Here is a 22659-nt window from a genome sequence, read left to right on the forward strand (position 1 = left end):
GTTGGCCTTGGCTTTGGGGCCTCTGGCTCTGCTCCCATCCCCAGGCCCTGCCTTTCCCCCCCAAAGGCTGCTGGCTCCACCTCTAGCCCCAACTCTTGGAGCCTGCTCTTTCCTGCCACACTTATGCTGGTTGTTTGCCATCTCCCCTTGTTTCCCAGGAGCCAAATCCTTTTCTTATCATTACTATGATTTTTTCAGACAGTCTTGCTCTGTCACTGGGCTAATGTGCAATGATGTCATCATATCTCACTGCAGCCTCAAACTCCTAGGCTCAAGCGATCCTCCTGCCTCAACCTCCCAAGTAGCTGGGACTATAGGCATGATACCCGGCTAATTTTTCTATTTTTTGTAGAGATGGGGTCTCCTTGCTCAGGCTGGTCTCGAACTCTTGGCCTCAAGCAATCCTCCGACCTTGGCCTGCCAAATTGCTGAGATTACAGGCGTGAGCCACTGCACTGGCCCCAAATCCTTTTAAGCCTTGGGCCTTAAGCTGTCTTTCCTCACTTCAGGTCATTGCAGAAACTCTTCCTGGATTCTGCCCATGGCCAACCCTTGATATCCTCTCACCTCCATTCTGGAATTATAGCTCGGTTGAACTCCTAGCTGTGTGGTTTTTCAAACTTTATTTGTAAATGACAGAACATTATTCATACATCTTATAGCCCCATCTGCAAAGCAGAAATGGAATTGCAAGCAAAGATGTTTACCATGTCCAAGGGCTCCCCCAAAGCCTTGGAGTTCCAGGGAGCATAGTAAGCACTCTGTCACCCACGGCACTCCAGCTTGGGTGACAGAGTGAGATCCCATCTCTATAAAAATAAAAAAGAATATTTCAAAATACTGGAATTTTTTTTTTTTTTTTTTTTTTTGGGACAGAGTCTCACTCTCTTGCCCAGGCTAGAGTGAGTGCCATGGTGTCAGCCTAGCTCACAGCAACCTCAAAGTCCTGGGCTCAAGCAATCCTCCTGCTTCAGCCTCCCGAGTAGCTGGGACTACAGGCATGCACCACCATGCCCGGCTAATTTTTTTTTCTAGATATGTTAGTTGGCCAATTAATTTCTTTCTGTTTATAGTAGAGACGGGGTCTCGCTCTTGCTTAGGCTGGTTTCCAACTCCTGACCTAGAGCAATCCACCTGCCTCGGCCTCCCAGAGAGCTAGGATTACAGGCGTGAGCCACTGTGCCTAGCCGTGCCTGGAATTTAACAGTACTATTCAGTAGGCATTATAGAGGTATTTACTAATGATTAAAATTTCCTTTTTTTTTTTTTGAGACAGAGTTTCACTTTGTTCCCCAGGCGAGAGTGAGTGCCGTGGCGTCAGCCTAGTTCACAGCAACCTCAATCTCCTGGGCTCAAGCAATCCTGCTGCCTCAGCCTCCTGAGTAGCTGGGACTACAGGCATGTGCCACCATGCCCAGCTAATTTTTTCTATATATATTAGTTGGCCAATTAATTTCTTTCTATTTATAGTAGAGATGGGGTCTCGCTCTTGCTCAGGCTGGTTTTGAACTCCTGACCTGGAGCAATCCGCCTGCCTCGGTCTCCCAGAGTGCTAGGATTACAGGCGTGAGCCACCGCACCCGGCCTAAAATTTCCTTTTTAAATAAGTTTAAAAGTGAATCAATTTAGGCCGGGCATGGTGGCTCACACCTGTAATCCTAGCACTCTGGGAGGCCAAGGTGGGAGGATCACTTGAGCCCAGGAGTTTGAGGTTGCTGTGAGTTAGGCTGACACCATTGCACTCTAGTCTGGGCAAGAGAGTGAAACTCTGTCTCAAGAAAGAAAGAAAAAAAATACTATAAACTGCAGACTTTATTCTAATTTCATTAGTTTTTCCACAAATGTTCTTTTTCTTCTTTGGGATCCAAGCCCAAATCAAACATTGCTTTTAGTTGTTGTGTCTCCCTAGTCTCCAGTCTGTGAAAGTTCTTTCATCTTTCCTTATTTATTTATTTTTTAAAATCCTCACTTGCTCTGTTGGCCACTATCTTAAAGACATTCTAAAAACAAATCTTTTTCCAGCTCTGAAGAGTGTTTGCCCCAAAGGAACATCTTTAAATAATGGATGAACTCCTCATTAATGTTATCAAAGCTGTATTTACGTTCTGTGTACGGGCACGTTTAATAACCATTCTTACTCATGCACATATACAGGGCTCTGGGTGCAGATGCCAGCTCTACTACTTCCTAACCATTTGAACTTGAACAATGTCTCCTTGCCTCAGTCTCCTCTGTGAAATGGAAATACTAATACATTTATGTTAAAGGTCTATTGTGATAAGTAAGATTGCCCATGTTGTCTGGTGCAGTGGTGTGTGCCTATAGTCCCAGATACTCAAAAGGCTAAGGAGGGAGGATCCCTTGAGTTTGAGGCTGTAGCGCCCTGTGATCATACCTGTGAAAAGCCACTGCATTCCAGCCTTGGCAACATAGAGAAACCGACAATCAATCCATCAATCAATGGCTGGGTGTGGTGGCTCACAAATCCCAGCACTTTGGGAATCCCAGATGATGGAGGATCACTTGAAGCCAAGAGTTGGAGGCCAGGGTAGGCAGTCTATTGAGTTACTGTCTCTACAAAAAAGTTAGCTGGACATCTTGGCATGCAGCTCTAGTCCCAGCTACTTGGGAGGCTAAGGCAAGAGGATTGCATAAGCCCAGGAATTTGAGGTTACAGTGAGCTATGATCATACCACTGCACTCCATCCTGGGTGATAAGAAGACCTATCTCTTAAAAAAACAAAAAAACACCAAAGGTTAAAATGGCAAATTTTGTATTAACTTTTACCATAGTAAAAGATATATAGATACAGATACAGTAAAATTATAGAATATTTATATCTATAAAATATATAGATATATATATAGTAAAATTCACAATAAAAAATCTTTTTATGTTTAAAAAGAAAACAAAAAGATGGTAAAGCATTATTTTATAAGTAAGGAAGATGGTGCTCATAGATGTAAAGAATCTTGCCAAAGCTCACAGAGCTGGAAAATCAGGATACTGAGGTTTGAACAAGGATCTGGCTTCTTGACCTGAGGTAATGGTCAAGAAGCTTTTGCACTAGCCCCATTTCCACCACCAGCTTGATGATCAAGATGGGCAGTCCCCTTCCCTCCTTCAGCCCTCAGTGAGTTTCTCATCTGTAAAGTGTTCAGCCTGGCCTGGCCTAACTGATCTCAAAGAATGTTTGTAGCTTTGACAGTGTTTATTGAGACGCAATTCTGAGTTGATTTTCCTGTTCTCTGCCACCCCCTTCTGCCCCTGTCCCTCCTCATCTCCCAGACTTGGCTCTGAAGAACGTGGGGCTATTTTTAAAATCAGATACATCTTCAGCGTTGAAGCTCTGCTTTTCCAAAGAATGCTCCTGTAGAATCTAAAGGCCATTTTTAAGAGGAAGACTAAACCTGAACTAGCCAATACCACAGCCACTAGCCATATATGGCTATGGAGCACTTGAAATGTGGATAGTCTAAATTGAGATGTGCTGTAAATGTAAAATACACAATGGACTCTGAAGACTTAGTACAAGGAAAAGAATGTAAAATATCTCATTTTTATATTGATATATTATAAAGTGATAATATTTTAGCTATATTGGGTTAAAGTATAGTGTTAAAATTAGTTTTACTTGTTTCTTTTTACATTTTAAAATGTTGTGGCTAGGCTTGGTGGCTCATGCCTATAATCCTAGCACTCTGGGAGGCCGAGGCAGGAGGATTGCTTGGGCTCAGGAGTTTGAGACTAGACTGAGCAAGAGTGAGACCCCGTCTCTACTAAAAATAGAAATTAATTGGCCAATTAAAAATATATAGAAAAAATTAGCCAGGCATGGTGGCACATGCCTGTAGTCCCAGCTACTCAGGAGGCTGAGGCAGGAGGATTGCTTGAGCCCAGGAGTTTGAGGTTGCTGTGAGCTAGGCTGACACCACGGCACTCACTCTAGCCTGGGCAACAAAGTGAGACTGTCTCAGAAAAAAAAAAAAATGTTGCTATTAGAAAAGTTAAAAGCACCTATGGCTGGCACATTATATTTCTGTTGCACAGTGTTCTGACTCTAAACCCCACCAGAAAACATGGAACCACTGCCCTGGTGATAATGGCTATGCCTACTGGGTAGCAAGCGGCTTGTCAGTATCCTGCTTTGGGAATACTGCCAGCAGTTTGGATTTCGGGAGACACCTCTTGCCCCTCTTTTCCTCCTTAAAACAACTTTTTAAAATTACAAAATAATTGAATCTTCATTGTTAATGTTTAACGATATAAAAAACATGAAAAAATTAACTCCTCATTCCATTCCCTTGAGGTAATTGATGTCCTTTTTTTTTTTTTTTTTTTTTTGCTTTTTTTTGAGACAGAATCTTGCTCTCTGTTGCCCTGCTAGAGTGCAATGGCCTCATCGTAGCTCACTGCAACCTCAAACTCCCGGGTTCAAGCCATCTTCCTACCTCAGCCTCCTGAGTAGGTGGGACTACACAGGTACTCACCACGATGCCTGGCTAATTTTTTCTATTTTTAGTAGAGATGGTCTTACCCTTGCTCAGGCTGATCTTGAACTCCTGAGTTCAAGTGATCCGCCTGCCTCAGCCTCCCAAAGTGCTAGGATTATAGGCGTGAGCCACCTCGAGTGCCAGGTCTGATGTTTTTTTCTCTATGTTGAAAAACAGATAGATATGGAGGGTTTTTTTCTTTCTATGGCTTAGAAAGATGTGATATTATATAACTACATTGTTTTTCCCCCTCTTAAATTATGGTCATCTTTCTATATCAATAAATTCTCAACTCTTTTTTCAGACAGGGTTTTTCTTACTCTGTCTCCTGGGCTACAGTGCAGTGGTGTCACCGTAGCTCACTGCTGCCTTGAACTCCTGAGCTCAAACGATCCTTCTGCCTCAGCCTCCCAAGTAGCTGGGACTACAGGCATGTGCCACCAAGCCTGACTATGAATCCCATTCTTTTTTTTTTTTTTTTTGAGACAGAGTCTCACTCTGTTGTCCCAGCTAGAGTGCCGTGATGTGAGCCTAGCTCACAGCAACCTCAAACTCCTGGGCTCAAGCACTCCTACTGCCTCAGCCTCCCAAGTAGCTGGGACTACAGGCATGCGCCACCACGCCCGGCTAATTTTTTCTATATATATTAGTTGGCCAATTAATTTCTTTCTATTTATAGTAGAGACTGGGTGTTGCTCTTGCTCAGGCTGGTTTCGAACTCCTGACCTCGAACAATCCGCCCGCCTCGGCCTCCCAGAGAGCTAGGATTACAGGGGTGAGCCACCACGCCTGCCTGAATCCTATTCTTGAGGACTCTGCCCTCATGACTTAATCACCATCCAAAGGCCCCACCTCCTAGCACCATCACACTGGTGATTAGGTTTTAACATATGACTTTTGGAGGATATAAATATTCAGACCATAGCAATCTCCAAAATCAAATTTCTTTCTGTTTTTTTTGAGACAGAGTCTCACTCTGTTGCCTGGGCTAGAGTGCCCTGGCGTCAGCCTAACTCACAGCAGCCTCAAACTACTGGGCTCAAACAATTCTACTATCTCAGCCTCCCGATTAGCTGGGACTACCGGTATGCACCACCATTCCCAGCTAATTATATATATATATATTTTTTTTTTTTTTAGTTGTCCAGCTAATTTCTAATTTTTTAGTAGAGATGGGGTCTCCCTCTTGCCCAGACTGGTCTCGAACTCCTGAGCTCAAATGATCCACCTGCCTTGGCCTCCCAGAATGCTAGGATTATAGGCGTGAGCTCCCACGACCAGCCCAAAATCAAATTTCTGACTATTCATAGAAAATCTGTTTCTTCTGTAATCCTAGCACTCTGGGAAGCCGAGGCGGGCAGATGGCTCAAAGTCAGGAGTTCAAGACCAGCCTGAGCAAAAGTGAGACCCGTCTCTACTATAGATAGACATTAATTGGCCAACTAATATATATAGAAAAAATTAGCCGCGCGTGGTGGCACATGCCTGTAGTCCCAGCTACTCGGGAGGCTGAGGCAGCAGGATCGCTTGAGCCCAGGAATTTGAGGTTGCTGTGAGCTGGGCTGACACCACAGCACTCACTCTCTAGCCTAGGCAACAAAGCGGGACTGTCTCAAAAAAAAAAAAAAAAAAAAAAGGCTGAACTTTCGCCTCTTCAAGGATTGTTTTGATTTAAGTTTCTATTTTATTAAGCTTTTTATTGTGGAGAACTTCAAACATACAACAGAGTCACAACATTATTTCTCTACTGGAAATTTCCTCAGGGCAGAGACCTTTGATTTTGCACCATCTGCTAGGAATTCAGCAACCCCAGGGAATGTGCTTCCAAGGAAAGAATTAATGGCACTCCGGGGCTTCTCCGGGGCATGCTCGCAGGTCCCCTCGGACCGCCCAGCACAGTCTCAGGAGTCGTTTGCTGACTGAAGGCGTTTGTCCTGGATTCTCCCGCCAGGCCCAGCCTTCCCGTGGACACCCAACGAGGCCACCTCCAAGCGCGGGTTTAGCCAAGGATACCAGAAGGGAGGAGCCCTGACTTCCAACTGAACAGAGTTTTTCCTCGGGGCCTGCCGGTCTCGGCCCCACCCGAGCCAGAGGTTGCCTCACAGGCTAGGCCTCTCCGCCACCAGCGCAGATCGAGCGCGCGTTCCCTTCTCTCCAACCCTCCTTTCCCCTCCCCCCGGCTGTGGCGGTTGGTCGCGCGCCGTCGTCCTTCTCCCACCCTCTCGGCTAACGAGCGGGCTCCAGGCCCTCTAGGATTGGCTGCTCCTGAGTGCATCTTCTCTCAGACTCTCTGATTGGCTGCCAGACGCGCAGGATGCGCGTCCCGATTGGCTAGGTCAGGGCGCCTGCGCGGCGGGGTTCTCGGTGGCCAGCCATTCCTGGGGAGGACTGCCGGTCGGTCGGACGTCTCGCTTGTCGCTTGAGGAGAGGTCCCGGCTCTCCGGGAAGGCGGCTGCGGCGGCAAAATGAAGATATTCGTGGGCAATGTCGACGGGGCGGATACGACTCCGGAGGAGCTGGCAGCCCTTTTCGCGCCCTACGGCACGGTCATGAGCTGCGCCGTCATGAAACAGTTCGCCTTCGTGCACATGCGCGAGAACGCGGGCGCGCTGCGCGCCATCGAGGCCCTGCACGGCCACGAGCTGCGGCCGGGGCGCGCGCTCGTGGTGGAGATGTCGCGCCCAAGGCCTCTTAACACTTGGAAGATTTTCGTGGGCAATGTATCGGCTGCATGCACGAGCCAGGAATTGCGCAGCCTCTTCGAGCGCCGCGGACGCGTCATCGAGTGTGACGTGGTGAAAGGTAACGCGGAGGCGCGTTCGGGGGCGGGGGCGCGCTCGGGGCACTCTGCCTGTTAGCCACGCCCCTTACCCGGGGTCGGTCACTGCGTGGTTGGGCCGGGTGGGGAAATGCGCGGGAGCAGGCCGGAGGTGTTGGGGGCCACCCTCCTCCCCTGCGGTCCAGGCACCATTCACCAAGTGGGAGGAAGCGGCTCTGGGTGGGTGCGGCGGCCGCTGCGAGCCAGGCTACGGGGCCGGGGACGCGCCTGAGGGACTTGAGAGTGTTCCGGGGGCGCGCTTTCTCCTGGTCTCCTGGGCCTGGCAACAGAGCGGAAATTGGGAAGTGACGGGCACAAGCCGGATCTTGGAGCGGGGAAGATTTCGCCACTTCCCCACTTCCTCTCCAGACGTCGGTCAGATCCAGGGAAGAGGGAAAAGGTGGGGGCTGACGCCCCAAGGCCGCCCTCGTGTTCCCTCCTGGTGAATGCTCACAAGCGGAAGGTAACGGGGCCCTTGGACGTTTCTCGGGCTGGGATCTTAGTATTGTCTGGAATGGGTCTACTCATGGACACACTTACTCGTGGGTACAGGAGGGGCCCCTCCGGAACCACTTTGGCCTTTCAGTGTTAGGTAGGTTAGGCGTGGCAGCTCTGTGCTTTCCAACTCCCTCAAACTTGGGTTTTTTCTTTTGGGCTCAATTTCATATCTGTCAACTGAAAACCCCGACCTTTTGCATGTAGAAGGAAGCTTATTTTATGAAGACCCCTTCTTTGTAGTCTTTACTTGCCAAGCCTGTGCCTCAGGGCAGTGTCATTCTTTTATATAAGCTTGGTGACTTTGTAAGGGGGCATACTCTGGCTAAGAGGGTCATGGGGAGGAGTGTGTAAGAGGTCTTTGTTAAACACTGGCTAAACACGATTTACTGAATCAGTAGTTGTCATTGCTTGAGTAGTCTAATCCTCCGGGCAGATCCCTAGTTTGCCTTTTTGTTTGAGAAAAATGTGTCACCATAATTTAGGCCTGAGTAGACACCCAGTTGACTTTTTTCATAGTCTGGGTTTTTATCCCCTAAGGTCTTTTTGTTTTATGTTGGCAGGATTTGGTGGGACAGCCTTTGTGTTTGTGGCCAGTTTCTGTTCCACTTGGTAACAGATCAGAGTTAACTTTGCCCTGTCATCTTTGAGGAAGCAACCTGGGAGTTATCTCATGCCCTACTCCTGGTGTTGGATGCTTACCTTACCTCCCGTTCCCATTCATACCCTGTGTGAGCAGTTTTGAGGGTAGTAAATACATGTGGGGTACAGGTGCTTATTCATTTCCACCAAGATATTTCACTTGCTGTCCTGGAAAGACACATCTTTTGGGCCATTCCATATCCTTTCTATAAGTGGGGGGAAGGGTAAAGGGTCACAGTCTCCACTACTAGGAACAATTCCTGTTCTGCATTAATACTGCATTCTATTTTCCTCAACTCAGGTTATGCAAGTCTACGACTATCCAGAATCGGGCTTTCCTGCTGGGTGCTCTGAGGCAGGCTGTATGGTGCATGGATTTTTGCTTTTGTTTAGAGTTAAAGAATGGGAGGATCTCAGATTGGGTATTTGGCCAGCAAATGGAGAGAGTATACGAGTCTTTGAGAGCTATTTAATTGACCTACCAAGTTTCTTTTGTGGTTTTTAGACTGGGCGACTACTAGATTGGGAGTCGACTAGAATCCAGCTCATATGGTCAAGAAGCTTGCTTTCATGTGGCAGAGAAAGCAAAAAAATTGCCTGAATTTGCTTGAAATTGACATTGAGTGACAGTGGGGGTGAAGTGCATAATAACTGCACATCGTTTTAGAACTCCTAGCTGACTTCCTATGAGAGTTAGAGGGAAAGTTTGTGCATTTTGTACCTTTGTAAACATTTGATTAACAGAAATGTATTGGTTTTCTCAGGCAGTGGTGTTCAACTGTTACTGTTAGTTATTCTGATATACAACACAGCTCGTCATATACTTTAATGTAAGACACTGTGGGAAAGATTGAGCATCATATCCTCCACTGATGGCTTTTTATCTCTTTGGGATAAAGGAAGGTGAGGTTTTAAAGTTGAAAATGTAGTAGAAGAGACTGGCTGTATAACTAGCTTACTTATTTCTTGGGCTAGAAATGGTTATTTGATTGAGTCTCTCGGAGTTGATTGTCACGTCTTTGAAAAGCATAGAAGCTTGATATTGCATAGGACAACCAGCTCTGTTTTATTTCACAGAAAAAAAAAAAAAAAAACATAGTTGCTTGGTTACTCCAGAAGCTGCTTATATATGATTTGGAGAGCAGAAATCACAACAGCAACAATGGATTGCAGCCACTCTCCACAGCTACATCCTATTGGGTGTTCAAAGATGAACAGCTTCAGGAATCACACACAGACCAGGAGAGGTCTGCAAGGCTTAAGAGGAAAATACCTCCTTTCCTTTTTTGTGGGTGACCATTGTTGTTTCTTATACAGAGCTGTATAGTTTCAAGTTAAAGATTTTTAGTTTTCTCAGGATAGGATAACTCGTTTTTCTGGATTTTGTTAACTTTAATATTGGGGAATTGTGATGCCAACAGGCCATTAGAAGAACTCGGCAAAACATTACTTGTTAGTCCCAATGCAGTGATTTCCTTCAGAGGATACCTTGAACTAGAATTCTCCAGGCAGGAGAATCAAATCTCTGGTTTTTCTTCATTGTAGCTGGGTTTCTGGGTGTCTTTGAGAGTACTAGGTCTGAGTTTGGGTGCTCACTGTGGTGGGGCTTAGTTAGCTCTGATGCGATTGAGTCAGCTGGACAACCTATGAACACTTCCGTTATCAGGCTTACAAACTCCCTGATATAATTTGGTTATAATTGTATCAGATGGCTATTTTTTTTTGTTTGGATCAGTTATATAGTTGATCTGGGCAGTCAGTTGAATTGCACATGTGAAGTCTCAGTTTTCAAATTTTACCACTTGGTCTCTTAATAAAATCCAGCTAAGTAGGGAGTAGACAACGGGATGTCCAAATGCTTTTGTACACCCATGGAAGTTTTTGTTGAGTATTTTTCTTAGCTCATTCTAGTGTCAGAAATTTGCGGATAGAATAATCAGGAACATTAGTTTGGTGCCTGGAGGTTGCCCCCCTCCTCCAAGTTCTAGCAGTTTTCCTGCTTCCTTTTCACATTGAATGGGCCCTTCTGCTTGCCTTGCATTCTCCAGGTGGTTTTGCCATACCTGGGAGGTCAGCTCAGCCTCTTCTTGTTTTAGAGATCTTAGACTACCTGCTGCTATTTTTAGTTCACTCTAGCTAAAATGGAGATGGGAAATCTGAGGACAATTCTAGTGCACCCTGACTAGGCTGAAAGAAACAAATGGTTTTTCACAGTCATTAGATAAGGCTCTGGGCATCGGGGTTCTGGGGACTGAGAGTTGTGATAGTTATTTTGTTCTTTTGTCATCTATGGCATGTTCTAAGTTTGCATGTACAGATAGCATTGTATTTTATTAGAGACAAAAGATAATATTCTGTAGGGAAATAAGCCTCTGGCTATTCTTAGGTTTGAGTAATCATAATTCCTTATCATTCTATGATAGCTAGTTATAAGGTACTTTTGTTTTCTCACTTGAACCTCCTAATTTTGAGGTAGGTAGGATAGATTTGTCAGGTAAGGAAACACATGGTAAGTTACTTAAGATCTTGTATCAAGTCAGTGTTATCTGGATCTAGAAGTGAGGCCTTTTAGTTCTTAGCTCAGTATCCCTTTTGTGCTCTACCACACTTTTGACTTCTATTAATTGTATTTTTATTCCTGTTAATATGAGTTTGGTGGCATTGCCTTCAAATCCAGTGAAATGGACTTGTTCTAGAGGAGCAGCTTGAGAGGGCATCTGGTTTGTAAGTTTCTAAAAACTTGGGACATTTGTTTGGAGGCTAGTAAAATAATTTATCTTGGAGAATGGAACTTTAGTATTACAGTTTTCATCTGGGTAGCACTTCATTTCTTAAACTGATGCGACAGAATTCAATCCTGGTACTTGGATTCTGTCCTTAAGTAGCCACAGGTTGAGAATGGGGTTAAGTGTATGGCCTTATTTTCTAGGGGCTTAATCCCATCATTGTTTAGTTCCTGCTTGCACTGTTGTGGTTTGTGAGTATGGACTTCAATAAGAATTTCTTCCCACTCTTCTATCTGAAGTTTTCCTCTTCTATGTGGTAGATGAGTAGAACTTTGAGATCAACATCCTGTCTTAGATTTTCTCCCACCACTGTTCATTCAGATCTTACTGAGAGCCTCAGGGATAACCTGCTTAGCAGAGTCTGCTAGCTGCAGTCATTGCAGCTTCTATTCTAGCCTTATAGCTGAGAAACGAGATTTGTCCTGCAAGCAGTCTGTTCTGTAAACAGAAGCCCAATGGATAAGGTGTAGCTCTGTCATGTAAAGAGGAAACAGTGGAGGATATAATGTGGCCTGGCACAATAGGGGGCTTGGGCTTGATCTCAGCCAGTAGGCTTCATTTCCATTCCCATAACTCATTGGCTTACATGGGTCCATCTTCTCCCCTTCTGAGCCTAAATTTTCAGTCATATTTCACAGTCCTGCCTTATATGTTGACTTCTCAGGGATAGACTGGTATAGCAAAGTCATATTGGAAGAGCTGATGTTTTGGTCCTGACTGTAATAATTTGATTTGGGGTAAACCATATAGAAATGCTGAGCATGCTTGCTCACCTGTAAAATCGAGATAATGATCTCTTGCCCTGCCTACCTCATAGCATTATTGTGAGGCTCAAATGAGATCCTGTGCCTGGAAGTGCTTTGAAAACTTGGGAAGTACTGTGAAAAGGGGGCAGATCATATTGGAGGAATTTTGTAAATTGCTTATTTGTTGCAGTCTAGCTCTCGTGCCTTAACTGGACCTGGGCTGAGAGATGGGTCATGTTAAAACATGAATGGTCTTTTCCAGTGTTTGAGAGCTAATCCTCAAAGGTGAACATTAGTGTTTGTTGAGCTTGGGTTGAGAACACTAAATAATTGGTCCAGAAACCCTTTCTGTATTTTGTTCTGCTGGTTTATACTTACAGGAGCTGTGAATTTTTATCCTGTGTTGCAGTTCATCTTTGCTCTTTCTTCTCTCACTAGGAAGTTGGGTGAGGTGGCAAGGGGGAAAGCGGAGAATGGGGAGAAAGCTGTAGGCAAAGATGATTTGGGGCAATCAGAAGCTTTGTTATATGGGAGCCACATTTTATGACATACTCCTGGAGAGGAGGGTTTAGAGGCCTGGAGGTAGCTGACAACAGCTGCTGGGCGCTGTTGTGTGTCCAATTTGGGACCCATCAGGTAGCATGCCCTGCCCCCCTAATTGCTAACCCTCTGTCTGCTGCTTTATCAGACTACGCGTTTGTTCACATGGAGAAGGAAGCAGATGCCAAAGCCGCCATCGCGCAGCTCAACGGCAAAGAAGTGAAGGGCAAGCGCATCAACGTGGAACTCTCCACCAAGGGTCAGAAGAAGGGGCCTGGCCTGGCTATCCAGTCTGGGGACAAGACCAAGAAACCAGGGGCTGGGGATACGGCATTCCCTGGAGCTGGTGGCTTCTCTGCCACCTTCGACTACCAGCAGGCTTTTGGCAACAGCACTGGTGGCTTTGATGGGCAAGCACGTCAGCCCACACCACCCTTCTTTGGTCGCGACCGCAGCCCTCTGCGCCGTTCACCTCCCCGGGCCTCTTATGTGGCTCCTCTGACGGCCCAGCCAGCCACCTACCGGGCCCAGCCCTCAGTGTCGCTGGGAGCTGCCTACAGAGCCCAGCCTTCTGCCTCTTTGGGTGTCGGCTATCGGACTCAGCCCATGACAGCCCAGGCAGCTTCTTACCGCGCTCAGCCCTCTGTCTCCCTTGGGGCCCCATATAGGGGCCAGCTGGCTAGCCCTAGCTCCCAGTCTGCCGCAGCTTCCTCGCTCGGCCCATATGGTGGAGCCCAGCCCTCAGCCTCGGCCCTCTCCTCCTATGGGGGTCAGGCAGCTGCGGCTTCTTCACTCAACTCCTATGGGGCTCAGGGCTCCTCCCTTGCCTCCTATGGTAACCAGCCATCCTCTTATGGCGCCCAGGCTGCCTCTTCCTATGGGGTTCGTGCGGCTGCTTCCTCCTATAACACCCAGGGAGCAGCTTCCTCCCTAGGCTCCTATGGGGCTCAGGCAGCCTCCTATGGGGCCCAGTCTGCAGCCTCTTCACTAGCTTATGGAGCTCAGGCAGCTTCTTACAATGCCCAACCCTCAGCCTCTTACAATGCACAGTCTGCCCCATATGCTGCACAGCAGGCTGCTTCCTACTCTTCCCAGCCTGCTGCCTATGTGGCACAGCCAGCGACAGCTGCTGCCTATGCCAGCCAGCCAGCTGCCTATGCTGCACAAGCCAGTACCCCAATGGCTGGCTCCTATGGGGCCCAGCCAGTTGTTCAGACCCAGCTGAATAGTTACGGGGCTCAAGCATCGATGGGCCTTTCAGGCTCCTATGGGGCTCAGTCGGCTGCTGCGGCCACTGGCTCCTATGGTGCCGCAGCTGCCTACGGGGCCCAGCCTTCTGCCACCCTGGCAGCACCTTACCGCACTCAGTCGTCAGCCTCATTGGCTGCTTCCTATGCTGCCCAGCAGCATCCCCAGGCTGCTGCCTCCTATCGTGGCCAGCCAGGCAATGCCTACGATGGGGCAGGTCAGCCGTCTGCAGCCTACCTGTCCATGTCCCAGGGGGCCGTTGCCAACGCCAACAGCACCCCGCCGCCCTATGAGCGTACCCGCCTCTCCCCACCCCGGGCCAGCTACGACGATCCGTACAAAAAGGCTGTCGCCATGTCGAAAAGGTACTGTATGCCCCCCCGCCTCTGCCCCCAGCTGGGGCTTAGGGCAAGGGGCTGAGGTTGGCATGGGAGGGAAACTGGAGCCATCCACCCCTCCCTCAGTCTTCTTTCCCTTTATTCCCATGGGATGTCCAGAGGCTGAGGGGAGTGGTGTCTTTGAGTTTTTCTGGTCACCAGGGTCAGGTGGAGCATAGGGTGCTCAGCCTGGGGTGGTACCAGCTAGTCAGGCTGGGAAAAGTGTCTCCTGTCTAGGCTAGCCCAAGTGCTATTGGAGCTACTGCCTGCAGGATTGTGGCCCATAGCCTTTCCCACTGTCTCAAGGATCCTTAATCCTGTTACCTGGTTGTCCTGGCTTTGGTGGGGGTGGGTGTGAAAGAGTAGTCTCTTTGGCACTCAACTGGCTGAAGGCAAGTTTATGAGGTGCGTCCACTCTGGGAAGTTGGGGACCTTGCTTTCGTCCGCCGTTCTGTTGGTAAACAACCAAGGTCTTTCTGTGCAGGGCCCAGGGGTGGGGATAGTTTGTTTGTGGTTTGGGAATGTAGACCACCATCCACCTTGGCCAGTTTGTAGGGGAGGGCTTCAGTGGAGGGTTTGATTTCCCACTCATGTGAACCCAGGCTTGATTTCTTGGCCTGGATAGGGTGATGAGCCTTCCGACAAAAGGAGACCAATCTGTTGGAGACCAGTCTGATCACACCCTCCCTGTCCCCCATTGGCATCTGCCCCATGCCCACCTGGAGCTCTCCCCTCAATTGTCTCATTCACCAACTGTCTTCTTCTCTCGACTAGGTATGGTTCCGACCGGCGTTTAGCCGAGCTCTCTGATTACCGCCGTTTATCAGAGTCGCAGCTCTCGTTCCGCCGCTCGCCGACAAAGTCCTCGCTGGATTACCGTCGCCTGCCCGATGCCCATTCCGATTACGCACGCTATTCGGGCTCCTATAATGATTACCTGCGGGCAGCTCAGATGCACTCTGGCTACCAGCGCCGCATGTAGGGCCATCCTGGGGATGGGGCACCACAGGGAGGGAGGGAGAGGAGAGGTGGGTAGGGTACAGACCCAGGTTATAACTACTCTGGCCCATACGTCTCCCTGTTGCGGTTTTTCATCCCCTCTACCATGTGGGCCTTCCCCAGGAGACGATCCTTTGGAGTGTTTGGCAGTAACCTACTTTGTTCCTTCGCCTCAGCAGCAAATCTTGCTACCGGCTCTAGATCTGCGGTTTCCCCTTCACCCTGCCTCCCATCTCCCCAGAATGGGAGTTTCTTTTGTGTTTTTATTTTTTCCCGGCTCCCTTTTATTTTTGTGCGCGATATTTAAGGTCGTCTGGATGGGGAAACAACCTGCAGCTGAGGTCGGCGGCGCCTTTTTCTTTTTAGTTGTGAGGGAGGCCAGGAAAGGGTTAGCTTAACCATTTCCTGTGCGCCAAGCTGTGCCAGCAGTCCAGGGGGCCCTGACTGTCCCTCTGTAGACTGTGTTGAGACTGAGTTCCTGTTCGGACAGTCAGTTGGTATGTGTCCAGATCCCTACTGACCACTGATGTTCTAGCTGATGGTGAGCGGCACAGTCCCACTTCCCCATCTCCCCAAGTAGGTGGTATTAGAAAACCTTAATTTTTTTTCCCTTTTGTATGGACTACAAATAAAACTTGGGGCAATTTGCAGTTTGGAAACCTGGTTGTCATTGTCTTGATTGCACTCAGTGTCAGAGGAGCCAGTTTGACATCCAGGAAGACATGACAGCTAGAGTGAAGCCAGAGAACCCAGGGTGGGTGAGGAAAGAGGCTCGATTGTGGGAATGAGAAGGATTTCCCTGTGGCCCAGAGGGATCTCGCTCTTCGCCGTCCTACTAGCCTGCCATCTCTAAGACTGGAGAATCCAGACCAAGTGGCTTGGACTTCCTTGGCCCTCAACTTAATCATACCAAAATGCAATAAATAATGCCCATTTGCCTATGCCTGACCATTTTCCCTGACTTTCCCCACAGTTCAGAAATAACCTGCACTCCAGTGGGTGGTTTTGGGGTTTGGCTTCTCTAGAAGTGGATAATGGGCTGCTTTGGTGTTTACAAGACTAGTGGATCCTTTAGGCATTGGGCTTGAGTGAGTGCTGGGGCTGGGACCCTGAAAGGAGCCAGTAGTGGGGTGGGGCTGATGTCAGTATCTACTGCCCTGTGGTTGGAAAAAGAGGTGGGGAAAATTTGAAGCAGACTTGGGGCATGCTGGCCATAGACCTGGTATTCGCCTGTTGAACTTCATGGAGCGTCCTTCCTGCGTCCTGTCAACCGCTGCCATTATAGTCACCTGAGACTCCTTTTTCTATACCCATCTGTTAGGGTTTTGAAATGTCCTTTTGTTGGTTTTATTTTTGAAGGTATCATGATAGGTTCTGGGAACAGGGTGGGGGTGGTACAAGCACCATCGAGAAGGAATGCTGGGGCTGGGTGAGGAATAGAGGATTCTTTTTATGCTTTCATTCTAGGGCTGGGTATTGAGGACCTGGGCAAAAATTATGGCATTTCCAACCTAGGACAAGATGGACACTTGGGCTTAATGATGGGTGAACAGAAGGAGACTGGTTGAATGGGGTGATAACAAGAGAACCTACTGATGATGCTCCTTTGGGAAAGGGGGCTTTAGAGACTCTGGGAGCTGCTGGGGCAAGGTGACTTTGGGGAGGTGTGTGAGGCAGTCAAAGGGAGTTCAGGTGGGTTGCCTTGCCTCCCTTCCCTGGCTTCATGTGAACCTGCCCATGACGGAGTAGCTTGTCCCAGATGTCCTCTTCCCTCTGTCCAGTATGCAAAATCATTTGGCCTTATGACCATGAGCTCTTATTTGTGGGCGTTAACTGGTATAATCTCAGGGATACTGGGACCATTGCTCTTTCTTTTCCTTGCTTCTCTTTTGCTCACTGCTTTGCCTTCAGGTGCTTTGCTGCTCCTTTTCATTTCTTTGCAGGATTGGGAAAGAACGGGAGGAGGAGTTTGATAGGCTTCTTGTTACTTTGCTGTGTGAGGGAGGGTTATCTGAGGGCCAAGCTAACAAGCCAAACTTTGGTTACTACCCTGGAAAATTGAGGGTTGATTGTAGGGCTATGATTGTGGCCTGTGTATTTGTAATATTTCTTTGTCAATGTGGCTTTCTGCATCTTCCTTTATCTCCAGTGAGGGTTTTGCCACTGTCCCAATGCTATGGTTCCTGCAAAAAACAGCTTGATGGGCCAGTGGTGATATTTTCTATCGCAGCCCTGGCTCCTCAGGGTGGCCTGGCCCGGATGATCGCTCTAACTGCCTATCATCTTTAGGTCCTGGTGCCCCTGCTGCCTCAGCCCTTAGACTTCTCATTGTTTAGCCAGGAGCTATAAAGCCAAGTCATTTGTCATTTTTCTCTCTCGTGCAGATTGTTATAAAATCTCCTTTCCCTCTTTATTTTAATCATGCCACCTTTGTTAATCCTGTTGCCCACTTGTCATACTTTGCTTTTTGTGAATTTCTGATTTCCAGGGTCCTCCTATAACTTGAGGAAAGGTGGGTTGAATGAATGGGAGGACAGACCTTGAATGTATGTTTTGGGAAAATGGGCTCTCTGTATCTTCAGATCATTCAGCTTCTACACTTACCACCTCTACAACTTGGTCTTCATTGAAGAAGTTTTAGTTGGCTTTTTCCTGGAATAAGACCACACAGAGGCTTCTAGCCTTGGCAGCCTACTTTCTTCTGAGGTTTGGATCTTGTTTTAAATTCTGTCTGAGGTAGGCTTAGGGCCCCATCTCTGGTAACGGAAGTAATGGACTATCACTGAGGGGACAGCCTCTACAGGTAGGCTGCCTTTCTAGTCATACCCATCACTTAAGGTCTGTCAAAGTGTGCACAGACTCGGTCCTTCAGGCACTTTGTCCTATCAAGCCAAGTAAGTGGACTGTAACATGCAATGGGTGAAGTCATCACAAAAATATATTTACTAGATTTATGGACCTAGTATGCTATGTAATATGGAAAATTCAAATTCACCTAAATTCCATAGCTACCTTTAAAAGGTTATAAAGGGTGAGAGTGTGGGTTTTCCAGAAAAAGAGGAATTCTTAAAACTGAGTTTCATGTCTAGTGCTAAATCATTTGAAGTATGTGTCCTATAATGCTTGAAATACAGTGCTCAGGTAGCTGAGGCCTTGGGCTGGACCTGAGAATTTGGGAGGCAGGACCTATGTTAGTGAATTAGTTATAGTTAATGAGTAATGGTAGCCAAGTGGTAGGTAAAGAAGATGTGGCAGTCCTAGTAGATAGAGGAAACTTTCTGGAGAAGGGATTTGATTTGAAAACTGACTTGGCACAGAATAACTGTTGCCTCTAAAATCAGATTTCCTGAGTTTTTAGTTTTTTATTTTTTTCTTTGAGACAGGGTCTTGCTTTGTTGCTCAGGCTAGAGTAAAGTGGTATCATCATAGCTCACTGCAACCTCAAATTCCTGGGCCTGCCTCAGCCACCCAAGTAGCTAGGACTGTAGGCAGGCACCATTACACCTGGCTAATTTCTGTATTTTTATAGAGACAGGGTCTTGCTATCATGCCCAGGCTGGTCTTGAACTCCTGGCCTCAAGTGATCCTCCACCTTGGCCTTCCAAAATGTTAGCATTATAGTCATGAGCCACTGCGCCCAGCTCTTTTTTCTTTTTAAAAGAGACACAGTCTTGCTTTGTTGCCCAGACTGAACTTGAATAGTTCAAGTTCTGTATAGTCCAACATAAGCCTCCTGAGTTGCTGGGACTATAGGAGGTTTCCTGACTGAATTCTGGCTCTGCCTCTTCTTGGCTTTGTGATCTTGGAGATATCGGGAACTTTGTCTCAATTTTGTCCTTTATAAATGGGGCTAATGGCTAGCATTTATTGTAATGCTAAGCACTATAATAAAATACTAATATACTTAGGTTTATATTAATGTAATACAGTAAATTTATCTCCATAGCAACCCAAATGAATTAGCTATTTCTAAACCTATTTTATAAATGAGGACATTGAGGCTATAGGTTACGTGACTTAAGATCACATGGCTACAAAGTTGGTAAATCAAGAAATTGAACAAGGCTGGATTTGGTGGCTCACACCTATAATCCTAGCACTCTGGGAGGCCGAGGCAGGTGGATAATTTGAGCTCAGGAGTTCGAGACCAGCCTGAGTAAGAGCGAGACCCCGTCTCTATTTTAAAAAAAAGAAAAGGAAAAAAAGAAATTGCACCAGCCATGTGAACCATCTAGGGCTTTGCTTGTGATCATTATGCTATGCTACTCTTGGAAGACTCAAATGAGAACATGTGACAAGTGTTTATATTACTATTCATTAAATGCTAGCCATCTCATAGAGATGAGGAATTAGGACATTCTGGGGAGATTGGAATGGCATAGTGAACAGCTGAGCAGAGGATTTTGGATGCAGGTGTCAGTGCAGCATATCCTAGTAACAGTGAAGGCAGTGAATTTTTGTAGTGAGTGGTAGTACCTAGGAGTAACTTAGCCTACTGGACCACACAGTTTTGGCCACCTTCAGTCTCTGGTAACACTATTTTGTGTCCTAGGGTCAGATCTTGTGGGTGTGGACAAGAAAGTTTAGTACAGGGTAGAAAATCTACAAAGACATTAAAGAAGGCCTAAAGTATAGTTGGCAGTAGGATTGGAGGCCCAGGAAGTCTTCTGCTTGGTTGGCGTGCTGATTCCCTATAAATGTCCCTGGAGAATACTGGCTTTTGAGTCATTATCAGACCTGTAACTCATTTCTGGACTAGGAGCCAGAGTTATTTATTAGATGTATAAATTATATATATTTATCCCTAAGAGTATGAAACTGACTATAGATTGCTTATTCATGTCTAAATAGTTTTCACTGACACCAGTGTTTACCCTTAAATTTAGATTTCTTCCTCATTTCCATTTTCAAGAGTCTAGGCTCTCTCATCTCTTAGTTATATACTGCCCTTTTTGTTAAACATCTGCAGCCAGAATACATATTTATTCTTGGCTCTGACACAATGTCAGCTTTCTAGATGACTTTGGACAAACCACTTTACCTCTTAGGAGCTAGGTAGCCTAGTCAGCAAAGTGTTAAGAATCACCAAAATGGCATTTACAGTATTCCAGACAAGGTGTTTTGTTTTGTTTTGTTTTGAGACAGAGTCTCACTCTCTTGCCTGGGCTAGAGTATCGTGGCGTCAGCCTAGCTCACAGCAACCTCCAACTCCTGGGCTCAAACAATCCTACCTCAGCCTCCCGGGTAGTTGGGACTACAGGCACATGCCACTGTGCCTGGCTAATTTTTTCTATTTTTAGTCATTTGGTTAATTTCATTCTATTTATAGTAGAGACGGGGTCTTGCTCTTTCGCTCTTGCTCAGGCTGGTCTCGAACTCCTGAGCTTAAGCAATCCTCCCGTCTCGGCCTCCCAGAGTGCTAGGATTATAGGCGTGAGCCACTGCACCTGGCCCAGACAAGGTGCTTTAAAAACATTCCACTCAGTGTCATTCTGTAGTTGGGGTGATAAGGTAGAGGATTTGGATGAGATGTCTTTAATTGGCCTTTAATTTTACCTTTAATGTTTTTTAAGGGACAAATATTAATCTCCATTGTGGACTCAGTAAAATACAGTTGGGCAGATGTACATCAGTATGAAGACACTTGAACTACAAACCTCTCTACCTATAGCTTGCTTCATTTGTCACATTTGTCAAAGTGGTGATCAAAAGCTGTTAGCATAGGTTACTTCTGGGTTTTGGGAACCTATTTTTCTGTTTGAGGGAGATTGGAAAATGTACTAGGAGATATGAGTAAAAGTACATGTTTTCAGTACTGATAAGGTTCTAAGTTCTTAACCTGATATAAAAATTCAGTCATTTACCTCCTTTTGGTTACCAAGAAGTTAACTCATGTATTCATTCATTGAGTTGTTAACTTAGTCAACAAATATTTGAGTGTCTCCCATGTGCCAGGCACAGTTCTAACACTGGGGATATAGTAGAGAAGGTCCCTGCCTTTGTAGAACCAAATATAGGATTCCAAGTGATGGTAAGTATTTGGAAAAATAACTTGGAGTCATGGGATAGAGTCCCAACGTAGGGTTGGAGCAGGGGATCCCATCTTTAGTTGGTGTGGCCAATGAAGGACCTGAAAAAAGAATATTCCAGATTCCAGTCTGAATGAACTTGGGACAAGAAGGCAGTGGAGCAGTGGGGATTAGGAGAGGTGGTTAAACAGATGGAGAGATTCTAATATGCAAGAACCAGATTGGATAGGGTCTTAAAGTCCTGGGAAAGGAGTTTGAATTTTTAATTTCAATTGCCATTTTTAAAGAATATTTAGGCCGGGCGCGGTGGCTCACGCCTGTAATCCCAGCACTCTGGGAGGCCGAGGCGGGTGGATTGCTCAAGGTCAGGAGTTCAAAACCAGCCTGAGCGAGACCCCATCTCTACCATAAAAATAGAAAGAAATTAATTGGCCAACTAATATATATAATATAAAAATTAGCCGGGCATGGTGGCGCATGCCTGTAGTCCCAGCTACTCGGGAGGCTGAGGCAGGAGAATCGCTTGAGCCCAGGAGTTTGAGGTTGCTGTGAGCTAGGCTGACGCCACGGCACTCACTCTAGCCTAGGCAAGAAAGGAAGACTCTGTCTCAAAAAAAAAAAAAAAAATTTAAAGCCATGGAATTGCTTTATTAGCTATTATCCATCTTTTTTCTAAATTAACCCCAAATACTATTCTCATCATCCTAGCTCACAGCAACCTCAGACTCCTGGGCTCAAGCAATCTTCTGCCTCAGCCTACCGAGTAGCTGGGACTACAGGCATGTGCCACCATGCTCAGCTACATATTTCTATATATTTTTAGTTGTCCAGCTAATTTCTTTATATTTTTAGTAGAGACGGGGGTCTCCATCTTGCTCAGGCTCATCTTGAACTCCTGAGCTGAGTTCAAACGATCCTCCTGTCTCAGCCTCCCAGAGTGCTAGGATTACAGGCGTGAACCACCACGCCTGGCCCATCCTTGCTTCTTAATATTACAATTGCCATGTGTTTTAAAAAGCAGGGAGATGATGTGGTTCATTCAGTTGGGTGAACCTGCAAAGTGAGATGACTAACTTGAGCTAGTTGGCTTTCAGAAAACAAATTGAGCAATTAGGTTTTGGGGGTATGGGGAGGTGATGTAGTCTTGTCTGTACAGTTAGATTGAATTCAGAAGATTTATATTCACAGTCTCTCTCCTTCAGACCTGAAGAGATTGTTAGCATGAGTTGACCTCAAATGCTTTTGGTACTTTGGAAGATAATTCTAATAGCCTCAGGGCTGTTGGGACACAAAAAATTAGAATTATCAAACCGAAACATTTCTATACCATGTGTTTCCTTGCACACATTGAGTTGTGACTACCTCCTAATGCTGCCCCCTCAAAATAGCACATTTAGCCAACTCTAACATGAAGTTGGTTTTCTTCATCACTGATCCTGTGGCCTTTACTTAGTCTTAGATGTGCATCACAATCCACAATGAAAA

At 46.5% G+C, this 22659-nt stretch overlaps 1 protein-coding gene across 6 annotated transcripts in view; it reads left to right on the forward strand.

Annotated features, from left to right (window-relative positions):
- The first annotated feature begins 6541 nt into the window (after positions 1–6541).
- The window catches only part of RBM14 (RNA binding motif protein 14), a 79449-nt gene continuing 63331 nt past the window's right edge, over positions 6542–22659 (forward strand). For 2 of the 6 annotated variants that reach the window (XM_076001654.1, XM_012757499.3), the window contains exon 1: positions 6544–7296. In XM_076001654.1, the coding sequence (XP_075857769.1) occupies positions 6960–7296 (337 nt within the window). In that variant the 5' untranslated portion in view covers positions 6544–6959. The other 4 variants (XM_012757494.3, XM_012757498.3, XM_012757496.2 and 1 more) reach the window with 4 other exon arrangements.

This window comes from Microcebus murinus, chromosome 4 (assembly GCF_040939455.1).
Source record: "Microcebus murinus isolate Inina chromosome 4, M.murinus_Inina_mat1.0, whole genome shotgun sequence".
Classification (NCBI taxonomy): Eukaryota; Metazoa; Chordata; class Mammalia; order Primates; family Cheirogaleidae; genus Microcebus; species Microcebus murinus.